The sequence below is a fragment of the Astyanax mexicanus genome, chromosome 1 (assembly GCF_023375975.1).
Source record: "Astyanax mexicanus isolate ESR-SI-001 chromosome 1, AstMex3_surface, whole genome shotgun sequence".
NCBI lineage: Eukaryota > Metazoa > Chordata > Actinopteri > Characiformes > Acestrorhamphidae > Astyanax > Astyanax mexicanus.
Genome location: NC_064408.1, coordinates 36,332,984 through 36,355,975, shown reverse-complemented (window position 1 = coordinate 36,355,975; position 22,992 = coordinate 36,332,984). Strand labels below are relative to the sequence as shown.

The window sequence follows — 22,992 nt, the reverse complement described above, 5'->3', positions numbered from 1 at the left end:
GAGTGTCTTTGTGCAAAGTGCAAACTTTATGAACATGTTTTGTATAGCCCATAGACCTGTTCTAACTTCTAGGACAAAGACAAATAAAAAAGTGCTGTACTTTTTTTGGCTTAACCAATCTGTGCAGTAAACCCATTCACACAACTGAGCATACACACACAGTGATAAAGTGAGCACACATGCCCAGAGCTGTGGGCAGCCTTTACCAAAGCTTTCGAGGCGCAGTGAGGGTTAATGACCTTGCTCAGGGGCCCAAAAAAGCCAGCTTACTGAACATGGGCTTCAGACCTACAATCATGTCATTAATAACCACAGATCAATAATAACCACTGAGCTATCACTGCCCCACAACACCAAACCCTATTCTACTGTTCTACTGTGCTGAGAATCTTGTAAAATCAAGGCATCCTTAAAAAATAACAGTACATCAAAATGATTTCAGAATACACTAAAGAAAAGGACATCCCTAGACCACCAGTGGTTCACCTACTTGGGCCAATGTAATGTTAGGAGTCTTACCCAAGGACTCTTACTGATATAACACAGCATTCAGTCACCCAGACCAGGAATTGAACCCCAGTCTCCCACATGAGGTGGTGGCTCACTGGCAGGCGGTGGTGTTATCCACTGCACCACACCAACCGCTCTGCAATGAGACACCAGAGTGATTGGATCGCAACCACCCCTGTTCTTTTCTTTCTAGCCCCGCCTCCTTGTTGTCACTGCCACCTGTTTGTAGTTTGCAGCCACCCTAATAAAAGTCAACAGGTGTTTCTAGTCTCATCTCTAGAGTATTTACAGGCAGGCACTTCCTGTTTATATAAAGTTCTCTACTCTAGCATACATCCTTCCTGTGCGTGACAGTTTGTGAGCAAGGAAAAGAAATATATTTTATTATAATTTGAATTTGATGAAAAGTGGTCACCTGCGTCTTGTTTTGTGGAAAGAAAGGAAAAAAAAAAGGCATGCTGTTTTGGGAATTTCGTCTTTTGATAACAAAACAAACAGAAACAAGCCAGACTTGAACCTCGCCTTAAAGAGCGGGGAAAGGAATGCAGTTCACTGTTTAACGTGCTGTGTAATTAATGATGCGATTTGCATAATTATATTTAAATAGTATACTGCCAGGTCTCTTTGCGCTAAATGTCTCTAATTAGAAGTAGCATTTGAATTGGAAACACTCTTTACATTTAATGCAGCAGCACACTGGATTGCTTCCTCCGCATCTAATTCCTTTAATCCGTTTAATGCATTAAATCCGCGGCGGTGGAAACACAATGGCGAAGTGGGGGTGCCAGCAGCGAGCAGCCACATCAGCACCCGGAGAGCTAATGGGGGTTAGCCGCCTTGCTCAAGGGCACCTTAACCGTGAATTTTAAAAAAGAAGAGAGCTGTTCCTTCAGTCTGTCTACCCTCACTTTTCCTTAAGGGATCAAACCAAAGACCTTCTGGTCCTTAGCTGGATTTCCTAATCTTTAGGCCATGGCTACAGTGTGTCCAGCCTTAACTGTGTAATATATACAGTAAAAGTGGACATTAACACCATAGCAACTACTGTTAAGGCTCTGTAACTGTGACAGTAGAGATTGTACATTAGTTTTAGTTTTAATGTTCTAATGTGGGAAAGACAGTAGTTTAGCTTAGGTTAGTCTGGTTCACTCTGGAGTGATGGGGTCTTAGGTTCAAGTCCCCACCTGGGTGGAGTTTCCATGTTCTCCCTGTGCCTGTGTAGGTCGTCTGGGGACTACAAAAACATGCTGTGTTCATGTATGTATATCACAAAAGTGCAGAAATTTAAGAATATCTTTTTTTTTAATGGACAACACTGTCAAAATGACACTTTGACACAATGAAAAGTAGTCTGTGTGCAGATTATATAACAGTGTAAATTTATTCTTCGCTCAAAATAACTCAATATACAGCCATTAATGTCTAAACCACAGGCAACAAAAGTGAGTACATCCCTAAGTGAACGGTCCTGAAGGTTCAATATTTTGTGTGACCACCATTATTTTCCAGAACTTTTCCTTAACTGTCCTAGGCATGGAGTTTACCAGAGCTTTTCCACTCCTCCATGATGTCATCACTGAGCTTTTCGAGACTTTGCGCTCCTCCACCTTTCGCTTGAGGATGCCCCAAAGATGTTCTATTGGGTTTGGGTCTGGAGATGCTTGGCCAGTCTATCATCTTTACCCTCAGCCTCTTCAATAAAGTGGTCAGTGGTCTTCTTAGAGGTATGTTTGGGGTCATTGTCATGCTGGAACACAGCATTATCATGCTCTGCTTAAGTACATATTGGAGTTTAACTCCCCGACACCTGCTGCACTCATGCAGCCCCAGACCATGGCATTCCCACCACCATGCTTGACTGTAGGCATGACAATTCGTCTTCTAAAATCCTCAGAGAGTTCTTTGCCATGAGGTGCCATGTTAGAACTTTCAGTGACCAGTATGAGAGACTGTGAGTGTGAGCTGTACTACAAAACTGAACACACCTGCTCACTATGCACACCTCAGACGTAGTAACATTAAGGGAAAATGACAAGCAGTGATCAATTTGGACATATAGAGGTGTAGTCTCTTAGGGGTGTGTTCACTTTTGTTCACATTAATGGCTGTATATTGAGTTATTTTGAGGGAAGAATAAATTTACACTGTTATATAAGCTGCTGATGGTCGTTTTTTTTCAGTGGTGAGTACATTGTGCACAATTGACCTGTCATTAATAACCACTACTACAGGAACCAGCCTATGACTGCCCCACAACACCAAACCCTACTCTAAAAGAACTATGCAGAGAATGTTTTAAAATCCCACTTTGCAGGGAGCAACTAAAGTGATTGGAACACAGCCACTCGATTAGCGTTCTTCCCTTTCTAGCTCGGCCTCCTCGTTGTCACCGCCACCTGTTTGTATTTTGCAGCCACACTAATAAAAGCCAACAGGTGTTTCTTGTCTCATCTCTCGAGTATTTACAGCCCAGCAGTTGTGCTGTTGTTTTTTTTTTTAATTTCTTTCAGGATATTGATTTGTTTATATACATCCAGTCAGTGGTTTATTCAGTTCTCTACTCTTCCCCTCCTGTGTGACAGTTTGCGAGCAGGACAGGAGAGATATTTTATTATAATTTGAATTCGATGAAGTTATCACTGTGTGCACCTGTGTCTTGCTATTTGGAAAGAAAAAGACATGCTGTTTTTTGGGGGAATTTTGTCTTTTTTTATATCAAAACAAACAGAGATAAGTGTGTAATTTGAATGCTGAATGTAAAGGACTGTATGTAGTGTTGATTGTAAAAAAATAATAATTGAAAGGGGCTTTAAAACCGTAACTTCATTCAGTCACTCATTCACAGTACATGTACAGTATTTATATGAATAATTTGGGTACCACTTTAAAATAAGACTACATTTATAAAGAGTTTATAAATGGTTTTGCAATTAGTTTATTAATGGCTACTAACTAGGTTGTAAATGCCTTAAAAATCATTATTAATCAGTTATAACACATACGTAGAAGCGTACGTAGACCTGTTATTTGCCAAATTATGAACCCACAGCCATCTATATTGTTGCCCTTTCTATTTATGTGTTATAACTGATTATTAATGATTTTTTAGGCATTTACAACCTAATTAGTAACCATTAATAAACTAATTGTAAACCATTTATAAACCCTTTATAAAGGTAGTCTTCTTTTAAAGTGGTACCATAATTGTATCATGTTTTTTTGTGTGTGTATGGGTACTTAAAGGAGCAATCAGTAGGGAATTAGAGTGAATTAGTGTGAAATAGCTACAGAAGTTTCAAAACACTGGAGAGAGTTTTTAACCCAGTTTTTAACCCCTCCACAGACACCAAGCTCACTCAGGTTGCCAAGCTAAGAACACTGAACCTGCACAAACGAGTTCAAGACGAGATCAATAACTGTTCTACCAAACAGGTATGTAGCAGTATATTGACTGTATTTTACACATATACAGATAAATAAACATTTCATCTCAACATTTAAACCACATTCGTAGCTAGGGCTGCCACGATTAGTCGACTATTAAAATAGTCGACAACTAATTTAATAGTCAATTAGTCGTTTTTTTTTTTTTCTTTGTTTTTCTCTCCAAACTGCTGCGACTGCCTTTCTGTCCTGGACGCACATGCGCAGTAGTGGAAACCGGGGTAGGTAGTGGACGACATCTCAGGACATTATACAGACAGGCTCTGGTTTCATGGCTACCCCGCTACAGAACTCAAAAGTGTGGGATCACCAAGAAAATAAAAGTGAAACGCGTGCAATGCAATATCTGCAATGAAGAACTTGGCTTCCTCGGCAGCACAACCGCGATGCACGAGCACCTGAAAAGGAGGCATGTTGTGGCTGATTAAATGACAAAGAAGCTAAATTGCTATTTAGCTGCTAAAATTAGCGTAAACAGAGCGTTAACTTAGTACTTAACTTACTCATCTTGATAGCTTTAAAACAGAGGTCACTAATAGGCGGACCGCGATCCGGATCCGGACCCAGACGTTGTCACAAATGCCGTCCCAAACCGATAAACTACAGAGAAGGATTTCATTCTGACAGTGGCTTCTGTTTTCAGTGCTTTTCGGTGCAGTAAACTCACAGATCAGTCATGTGTGGTGTAAAATCACCAAACGCTCTCCTCTGCCAATCAGATCTGTGCAGACCGCTGCCCTGTGTACGGTAATGTACACAATATCTGGACAGAGAGGCATTTTTTATTAATATACTTTTTTTCATAATAGTTCAAACAACCTCACGGTTGAGATGTTTCATAAATGCCAGTGCCTTATCCTTATTTTACACAGTTGTTTACACTTTATGCTAAACAGTAAAATAATTGTCTGTTACAACAAGCTGCATATTTCATTAAAGGTTTAATGAACTATGATTTTAATTGTTTTTATTTTTAGTTAGCATATAGCTGAAATCTAATGTTGTTTGTATAATAGCAGCTGCATTCTATTGTGATAAACTGTGTTTTATATTCAATTAACGTATGATCCGATTAATCGACTAATCATAAAAAATAATCGGTGATTAGTCGACTATAAAAATAATCGTTTGTGGCAGCCCTATTCGTAGCTAAATTGAGACAATATAGACTTTCTAATTTCAGTTTCTGACATATATTTTCAGCATACTCATCACTGCTGTGGTAGTAATCAAAAATGACATGTCTGCTCTTCTGCTGTGAGGAACTACAGTTCACCAGGATAGTCCAGATCACTTTAGCTAACCTTGCAAATCTAGATAGCTCTCCTTTATATCATCTGCCTTGTAATCCCAGCTACACACAGACCACTGATATGAATGCGAACTCTAGATTTTTTTTCATTAATTAAAATGCACACGCCTAGTAAGCCAACCTATTAGGATAAGATAAATCACTGGTTGTGATAAACTACCTGCCTAAAGTGGCTTAGCTACCTGTTCAGGAGAAATGTAGCCAGAAATGTACACAGCATTTTAGGCTGTGTAGCAGCTGAGAATTTGACTGTTTGCTAGATTCCCTGGCACTGCTGTTGTGTTTATATACCTGGCAACCTCAAGGGTGGAAATAGTATTGAGAATGAGCAGCAGGCGGAGTCGTAGACCACACCCACACTGAGTTTCATCACCTACTAACTGCACAGTTCTAGTAAGAAAATACTAGATTTAACTACATAATAGTGCTTGAACTTTGCATGTTTCCTAAATATCTTATGACACTGATCCTGATCATTCTTTTGAAAATTTACTACTAAAAATATAATGCCTTATTATTTTATATTGTATTTATAATCGTTGTGCTTAATCTGTAACAGTGAATAGTTAAAATAGTAGTGGTTAAAATGTTAATGTATATATTGTTGTGATGTCCCAGTCCAATTCAGTAAATTTGGATCAGGGCCGATCCATGCATATTAGAATACATTTATTTATTATTATTATTATTTTGGATTTTTGTTTTAATTACAGTATTCCTTAATGCACCATTAACAGATATTATAGCTGATAGCCGACAGCTCTGAGGAGAGTTCTCAGAAAACAAATCAAAAGAGCTTAATTTAGAGTCTGTAGTGTGGAACTATTTTATAGTGGAGAATAAAACTAAAAATGTATTATACAGTAATACTATTTAAAACTATATACATCTGGGTATAGTTTTTTTTAGATAGAAACTGGGAGCTAAATGAGGAGAGGAAACTGGAAGGGAGGAGTCAAACTGGATTACAAGATATTAAACACACTATAAAACACACTACAAACACACTAGGGTATATAGCAGGAATTTTAGAAAGGTCACTACTAAACTTAAACCAGAACAGTATGTCTCATTGTGTACTACTGTTGCAAAAAATAAGAAGTCATTTAACATCCGTTTCGGATTTGAGTGGGTGGCATAGTGGTTGGGTGGTTTCTCTAATCTCTATCTAGGATTAAAAGATATTAAACACGCTGTAAAAAAAAAACAACAACAGAAAAACAGGAAAAACTAAACAATTCAGCACGAATGTCTCGTTATATAAACTGCTATTAAAAATAAAATAATTCAACTTCTATATTAATTAGCAGCACATCTTATCTAAACTGTGGGGCTGCATTATTAATACAAACACACAGATCAGAGGGGATCTGTATCGGCTGATCCTCAGCGTTAAGAGACTCAGGGATCACAGATCAAGAGGAAAAAGAACCTGATCTGGACATTTATTGTTAATGTATTGTTAATTGTTAACTCTGGAGAATCTGCGCTCAGGTCAGAGCGCATGGTCAGACATGCTACAGCACCTCTGAAGCAGAGAGGGGTTAAATGTCTCGCTCAAAGGCCCGTCAGTAGCAGTTCAGTCAAGCCAGGTACCAAACCCACAACCCTGTAATCAATAACCCTGCACTCTAACCACTGAGCCATCACTGCCATCTCAGCACTAACGTGCAGCACGCTGTATTTAAGTCCTATTAATAAAGTCACCCTGCCTGCACTCACCGCTGATGTCAGTGACGCTGTGGAGATGTGCCGTTTTTACAGGCATTCAAAGTCAACATGTTAATGAGCTCATGCATATTAATGACCCATGCTGAGCACCTGCTTTAGAGCTAAAGAGTTTCAGACTCCGAGCCACAGATACTAAATTAAGGAGACGACGCCCTGTTTAGTAAAAAAAAAAACTGCAACAAATAAACAAAGAAGAAATTCATACCTATTAAAATGTATACAAATATTTGGTGATCAGAAAATAAATCCAAATCTATTCTACGCAAACATGTACTGCTGTAATGACAACTGAAATTGAAAATATATATATATATATATATATATATATATATATATATATATATATATATATATATATATATATATATATATAAAAAAAATAAACAATCAGTGATGCTTTTTGAATGATCTATTAAATACTTTTTTACACAACAAAAGGGAATGAATAACTACAACTCTAATTATTGGCTGTAGTAGTTTCATAAGTCGTTTTCCTAATAAGCGATTAATTCAAACGTTTAAAAAAAAGTAAAAAAAAACAGTCCAAAAATTGAAGAAGATCGGGCAGCACTCGTATAATAGCCAATGTATTTATTTAACTCACAGATCCCCTCACAGTAACCCCTCTCAGTAACGTTTCGGCCCTTAAGCCTTCCTCAGCGTGCTCACCAAACACCAGACCCGCTACTAAACGGATCAACCAGGTCTGAACACCCCGCCCCACTTAGCCACGTCATGAGAGGGTCCACAGTATAATAGTGTTTTTCAAAATGATTTTTCAAAAATATATATAAGAAATATACAAACATCAATGATGTGCAAAAATTGTGATGTGCTTATCACAATTAGTAGTAAACAGTAGACTCAAGTAAAAAATTTAGACACATTTTTCCATTCAATTTCAAATAAAGGAACACATAAGGAATTATGTAGTAACTAATCATGTAGTAAGCATTTACTGTATCTGGCTCTTATCTGTTGTTAAGCTGTTAACTTGTGGTTTCTGAGGCTGGAAAATCTAAAGATCGTATCCTGTACAACAGAGGAATCTCTTGCTTTTCCTTTCCTAAGGTGGTCCTGATGAGAGCCAGTTCCATCCCAATGGTTTTAATGATCTTTGCGACTAACCATTATTCCCTGTATACCACCAACTCTACCACTTCACAGCTTTACAACTGATGCTCTCAAGCACATTAAGAGGCAATAAATTCAAATTAACAACTCTTAACAAGTTCAGCACAGCTGTTAACTGAAAGCTGATCATTCCAGGTGACTGTACCTCAGGAAGCTGACTGGGATAATAAGCAATAATCTGAAATGTAAAACATATTCTGGTTTGTTTAACATTTTTTTTGTCTATTAAATAATTGCATATGTTTTTCTTCATAGTTTGGATGACTTCCACATCTTCTTTCAAAATAATGAAAAACATTTAATTTTCTGTATTTTTAAGTTATGAGTAATGATTCAAATTCTTAACTTATATAATCATTAACTTTGATTAACAACCTAATTTTAATGATTAAGTTCTAAACAGTTTATACATAAATACTATATTGTCACTGGTACACAGAAAAATAGACTTTTTGTTTACATTTTGTAAAGATGACAGTTGTTGTTTATATTCCATGGACCAATAAAAATGTCCCGACATGAGCTGCAATAAAACATATTAACATTTATTCTATTAAAAGAAGAGAAGATTAATATTTTCTTCTCCTGCTGTAAATTTGGTGGTTCTTATGAGGTATGAGGTTTCAGTGTGACAGCAGTTACTCTATAATACACACTACTATATCTGTGTATCCTGTATAACCTGTGGGCCATGGAAACCTACGAGGGGGCAAGATCTCTTAAAGTAGGAGAGCCTGTGTTCTATTAGGTTTATGTAACATGCGTGTTCAGCATTAGACGTTCGTCTGACGTTCCCCTTTGCCAGGAGCCGTGATCATTTAGCAGTAATGAACACCAGCGTTTTTATGACCCTAGATTGCAAATTACTGTTACTGTTTGCTTTTGTACAGATTCATAATCATGCCAAACCATGTCAAACGTCTTTATTACTCTTATTTTTTTTCATTTGACAGATTTACCAGTCCAATCTGTTATGTTTTATTCAGCCTGTGGGAAGCCTCACTTCATATCATCATTACTGTACAAAAAAAAAAAAAAAAAAACGTGCAAAATAAATAGTACACAATAAGTCATCTTGGCAGCAAGACTGCATCCTTTTTCATTCTAAAGTTGATGTACGAGACCCTGTAGAGACACCCCAGAAAGCACTGCTGGCTACATATCAAATGTTGCGGTCTATTTTACAGTTTCTGCGTGTACAAGGAAAATAATAAAACCATTCAAAAAGCACAGCAACGATCTTGAAGCATTACATCTGTTTTTTTTTTGTTTTTTTTTTTGTAATGGTTTCATAGATACAAAGGCACTAGAGCTGCTTAAATGAAGCGTACTTACATAAATAAGTGTCAAAATTATTGGAAAGTTTCTTCTCTGAACGTGCACCATCATAAACAAGCTGTATTAGACAAAAGTTGGCGCAAAGCAAAGCCCATTAAAAGAGCAAGGGAACGAAGAAGTTGGGAGATAGCCAGTGTGATAATGCAGGGAGTGTGAGCATGCGGGCTTTAGTGATAAGGAAATAAGGGGTAGCAGTCTTCGAAAGTCAGCAGCGTAAAATGTCAGCGTAAGATGCAGTTATGAGCTCCGGGTCAAAAGTTGAATGTTTTTCTCAGTAGGTGGCCTGAAAACAGCAGTGTTTCCTATTATAACTGCACATTCAAGCAGCGGGTTACGGTATATTACATTTTAACAAGCTGTGAAGTCCAAACAACACTGCATTATGTCTTCTTCTATCTCTATTGAACTGTAAAATACAAAACACACTTATTTAAAGATTCCATATTATAGGGGAAAAAAAAGAAACTACTTTTGGAAAAAGGTAAGCTTTATAACTCAAAGTGAAATGTGGTGTTTAAACACTGTTTAAAGTTTCTAAATGTGCACTTCTCAGTCCAAACACGCAATCTAATCCGCATCTGCTTTAGTCACAAGGAAACAACACATTTATCACTCGGCTGTGGCCGGAACTTTAAATGCGCTCATAATGTCATGACAAACTGGGGCTTTTAAATGATTTCTTTCAACTGTTGTTTTTCTGGGGCAGAATGAGTGTACACGACAAGAATAGAATAGAAAAAGTAAAACGTACAAAAACAAAACCTAATATTAACACAAGATCAGGACTGGGTTTCCCAAAAGGTTGTTAGCACTGAAATAATTCTTAAATGATCAAGCGAGCCTCACACTGAGTAGGTTTAGATGTTCTTAATGCTACAATGCTTATGGTAAACTGGACCCAGATATATACATTACATTACATTACTTCTGGCAGATGGTAAAAACATCTTTAGTTACCGCCTAAAGGAGGTCATAGGGAAATAATGGGATAGAGGACTGAAGGAGGGGAAGAAGAAAATGAGGTTAGAAAATGTTCGTTCGTTAGAGGTGTTTAGAGACTAACACCTCTAACGAACGAACAACTTCTAACCTCATTTCCTTCTTACATGGGCAAAAATATACATGCAGATCACTTAATACCTGATTAAATCTCCCTTTGCAAGTTTTTGACCACTTTGATCAAATATAATTGGTAGGCATTAATAAGCTTTTTATTTCTTTTCAGATACAGTAGATTGCACTTTTTAAGAGCAGTCCACATGTTTTCCATTAGGTTGAGGTCAGGATTTTGGGAAGGCCAAAAGCTTCACGTTAGCCCACTTTATCCATTCCACAACCACGTTTGATGTATGTTTGGGGTCAGTGTTCTGTTGGACCACCCAATTTTGAAGAGGTTTTAATCTTCTCACTCTTCTCTCTGAAGAAATCTGCAATAGTCATTTTTCTTCACCGTTCCATCCACCTAGACATTGACTTTAATTTCAATGACTTAAAAAAAGGCTTGACAAGCAACCTTCCTATTATGTTCAATTGTCAGGAACAGCATTGGTGTTCCAGGGTCATTTTAAACTGGTGCATGTTTAATTATCCAATAGATGCCTGAAACTAAAAAAATCTTTAGTAGCGTACATTTTTTTTACTAAATCCGTTGCTTGTATCAATATTTAGCGTAATGGTGCTCCTTACTTCTAACAGGTAATTCTTCAATTAGGAAAATTTACTCATTTTTCAATTAAAATTTCATATTCAAACCTTTTTCACTTGCTTCACTACTTTATTACTTTTGAAATACCAACATATAAAACAATAGCTCTACAAAACATTGAAACACAACATTACCATTTTTTTTACATTTGTTTCAGCAGGGGGTGTTTGCAAATCTGTGATATGATATATCATATGTTTATTACACTAATTAAGGCAAGCATAAGACCTTTTATACTGAAAAAAAAAATACTTTTAACTCTTTTTCCTAGATCTTCAAACTTTAAAACAGGTCAAATAGACCCGGAACATAACAGGAGGGTTAAATAAATAATAATGAATTACACAAACTGGGGCATTTTTGTATCAATTGAACGGTGCTGTATCATGGCAAAGGCGATTACATGCACGGTATCTGACAACCTAACTGATCTAATTTGATCTACTATGTAGATGTCGATAGAGTTATATGGCCCTTATACACCTCTAACTGAAAACAAGAATTGTATTTATCAGATTTGTGAGGTCAATGATCCAGAACGTCATGATAGCTAACGATGAACTCCAAATATCTCCATATATCCAGGATTAAAGTAAAATAAATAATACTGGACAGATATAATGTGTCTCTAGTAGATACTGTATATAATGATAAGGGCAAAAAAATGTAAAACAAAATAGTACCCTGATGTGATAATTAGGGATGGATGACATGGCACGATATTTCAGGGTATAATATTATTCACGATATTCAAAAATTGTGGCAATATTATTGTGTACGATACGATATGCACACCCCTATGCTCAACTAACATTTAAATGAATGTCTATTAAATGAATGTCTATTAATGTTAAGCTGAATCTAAAAGATTCTCTATAGAACCTGGTCCTACACCTAACCCTAATCTTAAGCCTGACCTCAACCAATAATCAACTCTAAAACCTTACCCTAACCCAAACCATAACCTCAACTTTAAATCTAAGTCTAAACCTAACTCTAAAATGTAACAATTTGGGTTAGTGTTAGGGTTAGGATTTAGGGTGTAGGGTTACATTCAATAAACTTAAATCATTTACTTTCACCTTACAGTTCAGTTGCATTTAATAGTGAAGCATTTAGGTGGCTCTTATCTGAGGTTAAGCTTTTAAATGATGGTTTCTGAGGCTGGTAACTCCTATTAACTCATCCAGTGCGACAGAGGTAGCTTTTGTTCAAACTTTCCTGGGATGGTCCTGATGAGGGCCAGTTCCATCATAATGTTTTGAATGATTTTGGTGAGTACACTTGAGGATAATTTCAAAATTCTTAGAATATTTCAGATTGACTGACCTTAATTTTTTTAGTTTTTTCTTTTCTTTACTTAGTTGAGTAGTCCTTGCCATAATATGGAGTAGAATATTACTCAAGAAATGCAAGTAATTTACTCTTGACAAGTTGAGCATGTCACACCACAGTGCTCTCTTTCCACACTCCTGAACTCCACTTCCCATAAACCCACTGGCGACGAGGTCGCCGTCAGCCGCTCACCTTCGTTCAATCGCGTTGCGCTCCCCCGTTTAGAGTCAACTGTGTTCTAAGAAGTTCCGGTTCATAGTAATCCTATGTTTTGTATACTTAGGGTTCAATTGGTGTCTTTACTTTGCAGTTATTGTCGACTTATGTTGTGTACTGAGCGTTTTCCCCAGCCTTTTTCTCTCTGCCCTTTTGTTATGACCTATTTTTCTGTATCACGGATTTTGCCTTTCGTCTTTGCCGTTATCGGATTTGTTATATCTCGATCTCTGTCTGACTGTTTACCCTACTACGTCTCCTGTCTTTATCCTGTTATCTGCCTGTATAATCCTGTTATCCACACTGTAAATAAACCTCATTACCTTTTACTCGGCAAGCGTCAATCCCATCTGTCTGGCGTTACATAATACCTCAACCTGTTTAGTTTTGTATTACTTTCAGTTACTTGTTTGTTTCTTTGTTTAGCCTCCCTGTTGTATGTTAACCCCTCGTTTGTTTTGGTTTATTTATTTGCTCCGTGTTCACTTGTTTCTTTGTTCTTTGTTTATTTGTTTATTTATAAATTTAATACATTGTTTCCTTTACCTGCCTATGCCTCCGCCTCCTTGTCTCCCTGCCTGGGTCTACCTGACAGAGCACAGCTGTTAACTGAAAGCCTGAATTCCATCTGACTCTACCTCAAAAATCTGACTGAAGAAATCCAGCCAAGACGTGCAAAACTGTCATCTAAGAAAAAGGTGCTACTTTGAAGAATCTAAAATATAAAACATATTCAGTAATTCCATGTTTTTCTGCATAGTTTGGATGAATTTAGTATTAATCGACAATGCAGATTTTTTCCAAATAAACAAATCTAACTTTTGACTGGGACTGTATTTTGAATGAGTCTGTATAATCATGACCTTGTGTTGATAAAAAAAAAAATAATAATTAAAATAATAATAAAAGCTCGTCACTAACTACTGTTAATAAAGATGTATGACGCACACTGTACATTCATTCTGACATGGCTTTTATGTTTGTAAGCGTTTATTAACTTGTTTATTTAGTCTACAGAAGTATCGCCCGACTTAAATATCTCTCAGAAGTCTAGCCACGCCCACCCTATCTAAGATTTAAACAGAATCTCAGCTCATTTACAGACTTTACATTAGTCTTAAAGGCACAGTTGTTGCTTGCTTAACCATCAGCTGCACACATTAGGAACAGCACAGCACAGGAAGTAATGCAGGAACTCCTAGCCGTGATGTTTTGAACATGTGATTGTAATTTATAATATATTTAAACACATAAACCAACCTGTTGTGCACCCAAGCAAAAAAGTCTTTTACTGTTCTTCAATCAAAAACTAGAACTCAAATTATATATTCAACACCACATAGAGCACAGTGGTTACTCTTCAGAACCACTTCAGAAATGACCTTTGAATCACCGTCTAGTCTCAATCTCAATTTGTCCATGTGAGTAAATCTAACACTTTAAAGAAAGGATCTGTGTGTGTTTGACAGGATTAACAATGAATGAGGAATGAGGATGGAAAATTGCAACTTAGAAACGAATTGTGACACATTGAATTGTGAAACATTATACGAGACAAAAGTGAAAAAAAAACTAGACAAATGTAAGATATGAGCTTTTTCTGTACCTCTATACTGTAGATGATATCTCTCTCTATAGTCTGTAAGGGTTAATTGCGACCGTTTTAAAGGCAGTGCAAAAGAAATGTCTTATTGGTCTTCTTAAAAGAAGCAATGTGACACCATATGTCTTTTCTGTTGTATAAAAAAGGTAATGTCTGTTTCTTTCTGTGTTAACCACACTCTCGTTCTCTCTTTCCTTCTCCATCTCTTTCCCAATCTGTAAAATCTGTCACTTCTTATCAAGGATGTCGCGGTAGCTTTAAGCGGGTTTAAGCCAAAATAAAAGATCGCTCTCAGATCAAATCAATCTAATATTAGGGGCGAGCACAGCTTTACCTCCAAGAGTCATTCCTGCCTCAAAGCACTTCTTCAGACGACAAGAGGGGCAATTCTTCCTCCGCAGCTTATCAATGGTGCAGTCGTTCCTACTGGCACAAAGATACTTCTGCTTCCCTGATGGAGAGAGAAAAAAGAGAGATAGGAGAAGTGTCCATTATCTTCATTGACACTAGTTTCAATAACCACGTAGAAAATATTTTGTGTGTGTGAACAAAAGTTTGATGTTAGGTTGCCAAATCCCATTAAAACAGGCACAGAACATAAAGCATTAATCCTAAACGGCCCTTGACTTGGCTGTACTGCTCTAAGAGAAAACTTTAATGAGTACCGAAAGCTTCTCACACGCACATCTCATTTACAAAAAAAAAACAAAAAACTGATGTCCAAACTTTCATATGCCAGAAAATACATGCAGAGTTAGTTTAACATCATGACACAAGACTAAAACATACAGATACAGAGTTACACGCTTGGGACACAAACAAAAAAATATACACTATATTGCCAACAGTTTTTTCATTCATCTTACTCATCTCTGTACGCATATGAACCTCTTATGTAATATGTTTAATATGATGTCAGCCCACGCTTTGCAGCCTTAACAGCTTTTACGTTCCTAGAAAGGCTTTCCACAACGTTTAGGAATGTGTTTATGGGAATTTTAGACAATTCTTTCAAAAGCACATTTGTGAGGTCAGGCACTGATGTTGGACAAGAAAGCCTGGCTCACAATCTCCGCTCTATTTTTTCCCATTAGCTAATCAAGTTCTTCCACACCAAAATCATTCCACCATGTCTTTATGGACATTGCTTTGTACACTGGTGCGCTCAACTCTTGAAAAGCATCCCCACACCATTATCCCCTCTCCACCAGACTTTACACTTGGCACATTGCAGTCAGACAAATACCGTCCTCCTGGCAACCACAAACCCTCTTCAATGTAACCCTTTAACTTCTCCTCAATCGTTTAGTAGAGCATATATGAATCAATTTATCTTATTGAAGAAGGTTCTGAACGTAACCTGATTGTTCCATCTCTACCACTTGACGGATTATGTTAGGCTAGTCATTGAGTTATTTCAGCTGTATATCTTTAGAGTTTTCATCCATAAATCACTTCACATATGTTTTTTGGTTTGGGTGGAATTTTCATTTTTATTATATTGGGCAGCAATGGTGGCTTAGTGGTTAGTGGTGGCATGTTCACCTCCCACCACTTCTGGGTTCTGGGTTTAAGTTCCTGGAAGTTTGCATATTCACTCCATGTCCATGATGTTTTTTTTTCCCACAATCCAAAATTATGAAGATCAGGTTAATTGGACATACTAAATTTCTCAGGTATTTACCGGGCCTGGACAATGAAACATAAAACACCTGGTTTTAGATCACAATAATTTATTGTGGCGACGGACAGTTCTGGTGGAAACAGGAGAGTTGAGGTGCATAGTGAATTCTGCTGTGATTTGAGCAGCCGTGCTTTTATGTTTTTTGGATACCATCCGGGTTAGCACCCGAACATCCCTTTCAGACAGCTTCCTATTACAGCATCCACAGTTAATCCTGTTGGATGTGGTTGGTTCTTCTTGGTGGTATGCTGACATTACCCTGGATACCGTGGCTCTTGCATCACAAAGACTTGCTGTCTTGGTCACAGATGCGTCAGCAAGACGTGCACCAACAATTTGTCCTCTTTTGAACTCTGGTATGTCACCCATAATGTTGTGTGCATTGCAATATTTAGAGCAAAACTGTGCTCTTACCCTGCTGATTAAACTCTGATCTTACTGGTGCAATGTGCAATTAATGAAGATTGACCACCAGGCTGCTCCAATTTAGCCATGAAACCTCCCACACTAAAATGACAGGTTTTTTAGTTTCACCGTGCAACCCCTGTATGTTTCTTGGTTTTGGTGGAAAAATGATCAAAGATAATTTGTATTATATTGGGCAGCAATGGTGGCTTAGTGATTTGGGGTAGCATGTTCACCTCCCACCACTTCTGGGTTTAAGTTCCTATCTGAGGGAAGTTCGCATGTTCACTCCATGTCTGTGATGGTTTCCTCCCACAGTCCACAAACATGAAGATCAGGTTAATTGGAAATTCTAAACTGCTCAGGTATGTATGTGTTCATGACTTTAGATATAGGCCGATGCACTCTATCTTGGGTTAATGCCTCAGCCCTCCAGGTGGTCAGTCATTTCTGGTTAAGGGTACGAATGATTAGTATGCTGCCACTATCTGAAGATTGCCAGTTCAAATCTAGATCATGCTGCTTGGCATCAGCAGACAGAGTCTGAGAGAGCACAATTGGTCATGGTTGGGTCATTTCTCTGTGTGGGTAGATGGCGCTCTCTCCCCACATCACTTCCAACGCGATGTTTGTTCAGCACAGGCTTCTGTGAGCTGATGTATCGGAGCTGAGTCGCTGCACTTTCCTCCGAGCACGCTGTGATGCTACTCAGCAATGCTTCATCAGCAGCAGTTAAAAAAAGAGGTGGTGGCTGACTGAGGTATGTGCTAATGTTCGTCCTCCTGGTGTTGGGGATATTACTAATGATATGGGGAGTCCTAGTTGAGTAATTGGACTTGTAATTTGGGATAAAATGGGATAAAATAAGAAATTAAGAAAAAGCTGTAATGCAACTGTAAAGTGTTATTGGGTGTCTAAAAAGGTGCTTAACAAGTGTAACTTCATCATTATATTATGGTTTTAGGGGGTTTAAATTAATTGAATTATATAACTTCATCATTATTATACTAAAGATAAAATCAAATAAATAAAGTATTTTTTCTCTTGGTCAGGATGTTAAAGGATGTATAAAATTATCCAAATATATCAAAGCCTTTTGGAAACTAAGCTTCAAAAAGTGGGAAGTAGTGCTACAAAGACTTTTTTACTGATAAAAAGTATTATGTTTTCTGATGATTATGGAGGGTTACAGACCAGAGGGACCATTAAAAACTGGCAGTGTCTATAAATATCATTTTTATAATGCAAGCAACTTCAAATGGGCCCAATATAAATGTCAGTGTTCTTCATGCCGGCACTAAAACTGTAGGAGAAGTTTCCACACATGGGTATCAAATACACTGACTTATCAAAAGTCTTGGGATAGCATGGGATATATAAACTGGTCATTAAGTGTTACCTCGAAAGATTCAGCATTTTTTTCCCTGCATATTTTATTAGTCTCCTTTAACCCTGTTCTTTAATGGCTAGGGCCCCACAGGAGAGACCAGCAGAGAACAGCTATTATTATTATGTGGGTGGTGGGTCAGGGGTTTTCAGCACTGCAGTGATACTGGTGACATGATGGTGGTGGTGTGTTAGTAGTGTGTATTGTGGGGACACAGCAGTGCTGCTGGAGGTTTTAAACACCTCAGTGTTTAGACTGTGGAGAACTGCCAATAGTCCACCAACAGTGTCCTGCGTGCAGAGTCCTGTAAGCACTGATGAAGGACTAGTGCAGGGGTTCCCAACTTTTTGCAACTCACGGCTCCCTTAGCCCACCGCAAAATATATATATATATATATAATTATAATTATCCTGTGCATATGAACAGAGATTACATCGGCCAAAAAATCCAGCTGCACGTTCTGCCCCTGCTGGACCATCCGCCCCATAAACCGTCATTATGAGTCTGATTTATACCCAACATCCACGTTTCTTTAGTAGGTAGTAGAGAGTTAAAACATGTTTACAATTCTGAGTGGTAGATGCCTGTATTTCCTGATTTCTCCCCCAAAAGTTACCGTTATCTTGGCTGCCGGCCACGTTTCGTGGTGCAGCTATTTGGGCAATTTGCTGAGCTTTTATTTTAGCCGTGGGGAGCTTTTAATTTTAGCTGTACAGAGATTGCTTTAATTTTAGTTACTCTTTACTATTAGTTATATTTTTCTGACATTTATGAGAATTTATATTTATGTTACGGACTTACTAATTGTAGCTTAACATAGCAGATTTACACATTCTTTATTTTAACAGAGAATGTAACAGATGCACCTGGTGCTCATTCTCACTTATTCTTTCCATCTTTGGAAATAAAAAATGAAAAGAGGAAAGAACTTTGACTAAACATAAATACATTTTATTTAACTTCTCTATTATTTACTCGAAATTCACTTTTATATATTTTTTATATATGAAAAAGATCAAAGCACAAACCAATCGCGCTCTTGTGCCTCTTCTCTGGCAACTCCAGTGGTGAAATACAGATATAAAAATGTATATGTAGGTATATGTGAGTGTTAATTTTTCATCCCCAGGTCACAAAAAAAAAAAGAAAAAAAAAATATATATATATTAATTCATTATCACTTTTGTGCTCTAAAATGCCACTAGCCTGGAGACTCATGAGCACAGCCGAGCGCATTTTTACTTTCCAAAATAGAAACAAAATTATGTTGGCCTACGATCCCCCTGCAGTACCTCTGCAGCCCCCTGGGAAAACCACTGGGCAACTGGATGACCATTACAAACCATGCAGAAACAGATTCAAAGCTTCTGTCTCTGATTTTATATCTACATGGTGAAGAAGTGTGTCTTATAAAGTGGACAGTGAGTGGAGAGACACAGAAGATGCCTAACATACAGGAAATAATCAATGATAAAACATTTCTCTGTCCACTTCATCTGTGACACGAAAATGACCAAGCTGTAGATTGTACGCTCAGCAGACCCTCTCTGCAGGGTGGCCCAGTACTTTGAACAAGAAAGGCGGTGGAGAAAAAGGAACCAAAGGGACCAAGATCTAGTAGAGTAGCTGAGTAATTTAATTATAGTGAATGGAATACTTCTATGAATCACAGATGAATCACAGCTTTCAGACCTACTGGCAGCTAAGGACACGGGAGTTCTCTTGCTTGAGAATTTAGGGAGTGTAAGAGTGCAGGATTTGTGCAGGAGAGGGCGGATAAAAAAGGAGCAGCAGAGTTAGAAAATCAATATGCTATCAGTGTGAAATACAGTTATGTACTTTGGACCAAAAGATGAAAGTTTTACCAAATGTAAGGCGTGTAGCTCCATTGTTCGCTGCAGTAAAGGAAAAGAAAAAAAAAATCAAAGCAGAATAAATGTAACCTATTAAATTTGTGTATGAGGTCAGAAAGTTATGATAATAATCATGTAATATTGTTAAAACTCTTGCTGCTTTTAGTCTGTGTTTCCTCAATGTCAATCCATCAGCACTGAAAAAACAAGCATTATCATCCTATTGTTGCATTTCCTCAGGTTTCTTACATTGAAGTTACTTAACAAATTGTGATAGTGAGTGAAAGTTGTGAAACAGTCAGTTGGGTTGTTGTGATAAAATACAGCCAGGTTCTCAGATTTGCATAATAAGCATATGTTTGTTAAATGTTGTGGATGTTTAGTCACTAAGATGAAACTATAGAGATTATATAGTTTTACTACATACGTCACAGCAATAGAACATGAGAGGGAGTGATATTGGGAATAAAATCACAGCAGTGATTTAGTCGTAGGCACGAGCCGAAGGTGTGATGTTATTTGAGATAACACACGACCTCGATTGTTCGACTGTTTTTTTTTTACAAAATTAATTAGAAAAATAAAACACCCTCAAAAAACTGATAATGAATATGTTTTAATACAGAGTGTGTCTTCTGACAAAGAGTAGTTCCACAACAAGTGAACAGTAACAGAACTGTCACTACAATTAAATGTATAGTTTATAGAGACTAACAATGTGAACGTTAGCTTGAAACCAAACTTGGGGTTAGTAAACATTAGGAGCGTGAAATAATGCAAAAATTCTCTTTTCCTGCTCTGCGGTGTCGTCTGCATGTAAAAGCAGCACTTTTGCGAGCATTTCTGCCTGTTAGCTGGGTTGTGTTGGTTAGCTAGCTGGCAGGCTAGCTGTGCCTGCAGGACTGTGGTTAGGTTAGCGTAGCTTATTTTGGCTCAACATTGGCTTGGCTTAGCCTGACTGGTTTTTTTTTTTCCACAAAAGACGATTCAGCTCTGGGGGTTTTGGGCAAGGGAGCCTTGGCTGGGCGCTAGCCTGTGCTAAGCTAATGCTGCTGCTGCTGGTGGAGGTGATGATTCAAACATGTCTTATGTATACATGCCATAAGTAATGAAGTAAATCTAACATTTTGTTTCTTAAAGTGAGACAAGAAAATGCTCATTTCCTTTCCCTTTTGATTTAACCTTTGATGGATGTTAGTGTCTCTAACCTTTGCCTGTTTTGATCCCAGTTTTTATGACCCGTATTTGGTGTTTGTTTGTCGACTGTAAATAAACTGTAAATTATAATAATAAAGGCTAAGGGTAGCTTGATGCTGTGTGTTTATATTCTCCTTTTTTCTGATGGTTATCGCTGCTCAGGGAGTTGGAGAATGTTTGTGTTCCTTCAGATTCACTGTGGTTGGAGGAAGGTTAGGTCTCCTCTCTTGTAGTTGGATCTTAGACCTAGCCTTAACAGCACTAGAGATTCATCATCAAGATCTCGTAAAATATGTAAGTTTATGACTTAAGTGTACCCCAAGAAATTCACAACATGTGTATGAACATATTTTTAGAAGAATTAAGAAAACAGTGTTGACAGCTACTCTGTTCTCAAGATTTTAAAGAAATTATCAGTTAAAAAAAAGGACATGCAACAACTGTTAAATGCACGTTCTACAAGATTTAGATTAGAGGTTTGGGTAAAAATTAGTTTTAGGTGTAGGTTAGTTTTAGGTTTAGGTTGTGGTGTAGTAAATTAAGTTTAGGTTGAGGTATAGGTTATTCGAAAGTTTAGATTTAGGTTTGGTTGAGGCATAGGTTAATTGAATGTTTAGATGTAGTGGGTTGAGGTGTAGGTTTAGGTGTAGGTGAAGGTCGAGTATAGGTATAGTTTGTGATGTAACAGGTTCATTTTGGGTTTGGCTGAGTATTGATTAAGATAAGGTTGAGGTGTAGATTAAATCTGAGTTTATGTTAAGATGAAGGTGCAGGTCAAATTTAGGATTTAGATTTAGTTGGTGTGTAGTAGGTTAAATTTAGGTTTATGTTGAGATGTAATAGGTTCCGTTTAGATTTAGGCTCAGGTGTAGTAGGGTAAATTTAGGTTTAGGTTGAAGTGTAGTAGGGTAAGTTTAGGTTGAGGTGTAGTAGGGTAAGTTTAGGTTGAGGTGTAGTAGGGTAAGTTTAGGTTGAGGTGTAGTAGGGTAAGTTTAGGTTGAGGTGTAGTAGGGTAAATTTAGGTTTAGGTTGAGGTGTAGTAGGGTAAATTTAGGTTTAGGTTGAGGTGTAGTAGGGTATATTTAAGCATATATTAAGGTGTAGCAGGTTAAGCTTAGGTAGACTTTGAGGTATAATAGGTTACAATTTAGGTATAGGTCAAGAGGTGCAGTAGGTTAAGTTTAAGTTAATGTTGAGATGTAATTGGTTAAATTTAGGTTAAGGTGTAGCAGGTTAAGTTTATGTTAATGTTGAGGTGTAATAGATAATATTTATGTTTAGTTTAAGGTGTAATATGTTTAAATTAGGTTAAGGTTAAGAAGTAATATGTTACATTTAGGTTAAGGTTAATAGATAAAGTTTAGGTTTTAAGCTAAAATAGGTTCAATTTAGGTTTAGGTTGAGGTGTAGTAGGTTAAGCTTAGGTTTATGTTGAGGTATAATTAGTTTAATTTAGGTATATGTTAAGCTGTACCAGGTTAAATTTAGGTTTAGGGTAAGGGGTAGCAAGTTAAGTTTAGGTTTATGTTGAGATGTATTAGGTTAGGCTTAGGTCTAGGTTGACAAGAAGGATACATTTAGCTTTAGGTTGAGGTGTAATCGGTTAAAAGTAGATTTGGGTGAAGGTGTAGTAGGTTAAGTTTCGGTCTAGACTGAAAAGTAGGATAAATTGAGGTTTAGTTTGAGGTGTAGATTAAGTTATGGTTTGAATTGAGGTGTAGGTTAAGTTAGGATTGAGGTGTATTGGTTTAAATTGAGGTTTTGGTCCAGATGACTTAGGTTAAGATTAGGTTTAGACTTTGGTGTTGTAGATTAGGTTTAGTTGCAGGTTTAGGTGTCTCGTAGGGCTTATGGTTTATAGAATAATATGAAACTGTAACATTGTCTTGTTTAAAATGTTGATTCTTTTTTCATCTGGTTGCATCAGTAATTTGTTTATATGCACTAGAGTTTGAACTATATTTAGTATACATTGTACGAATTTCTCTGGAGACCAGGCTGGGTTTGTCCCTATTCTTTTCTTATTCTTTTTGTGTCTTTTTTCCCTTTTCTGGGCACTTTTTGCTACTCATTAGTCTTCCGTTGTTTTCATTGTCATGGGAGTGGGCGTTTGTTGGTTTCCTTGGTGTCTAAATTC

The 22,992-nt window shown here is 37.3% G+C and overlaps 1 protein-coding gene across 1 annotated transcript in view; it reads right to left on the bottom strand.

Moving 5' to 3' along the window:
- Positions 1–22,992, bottom strand: part of ar (androgen receptor) — a 206,579-nt gene that overhangs the window by 132,177 nt on the left and 51,410 nt on the right. The window contains exon 3 of the mRNA XM_022685081.2: positions 14,663–14,779. Coding sequence (XP_022540802.2) covers positions 14,663–14,779 — 117 coding nt within the window. The remainder of the gene's footprint in view (positions 1–14,662; positions 14,780–22,992) is intronic.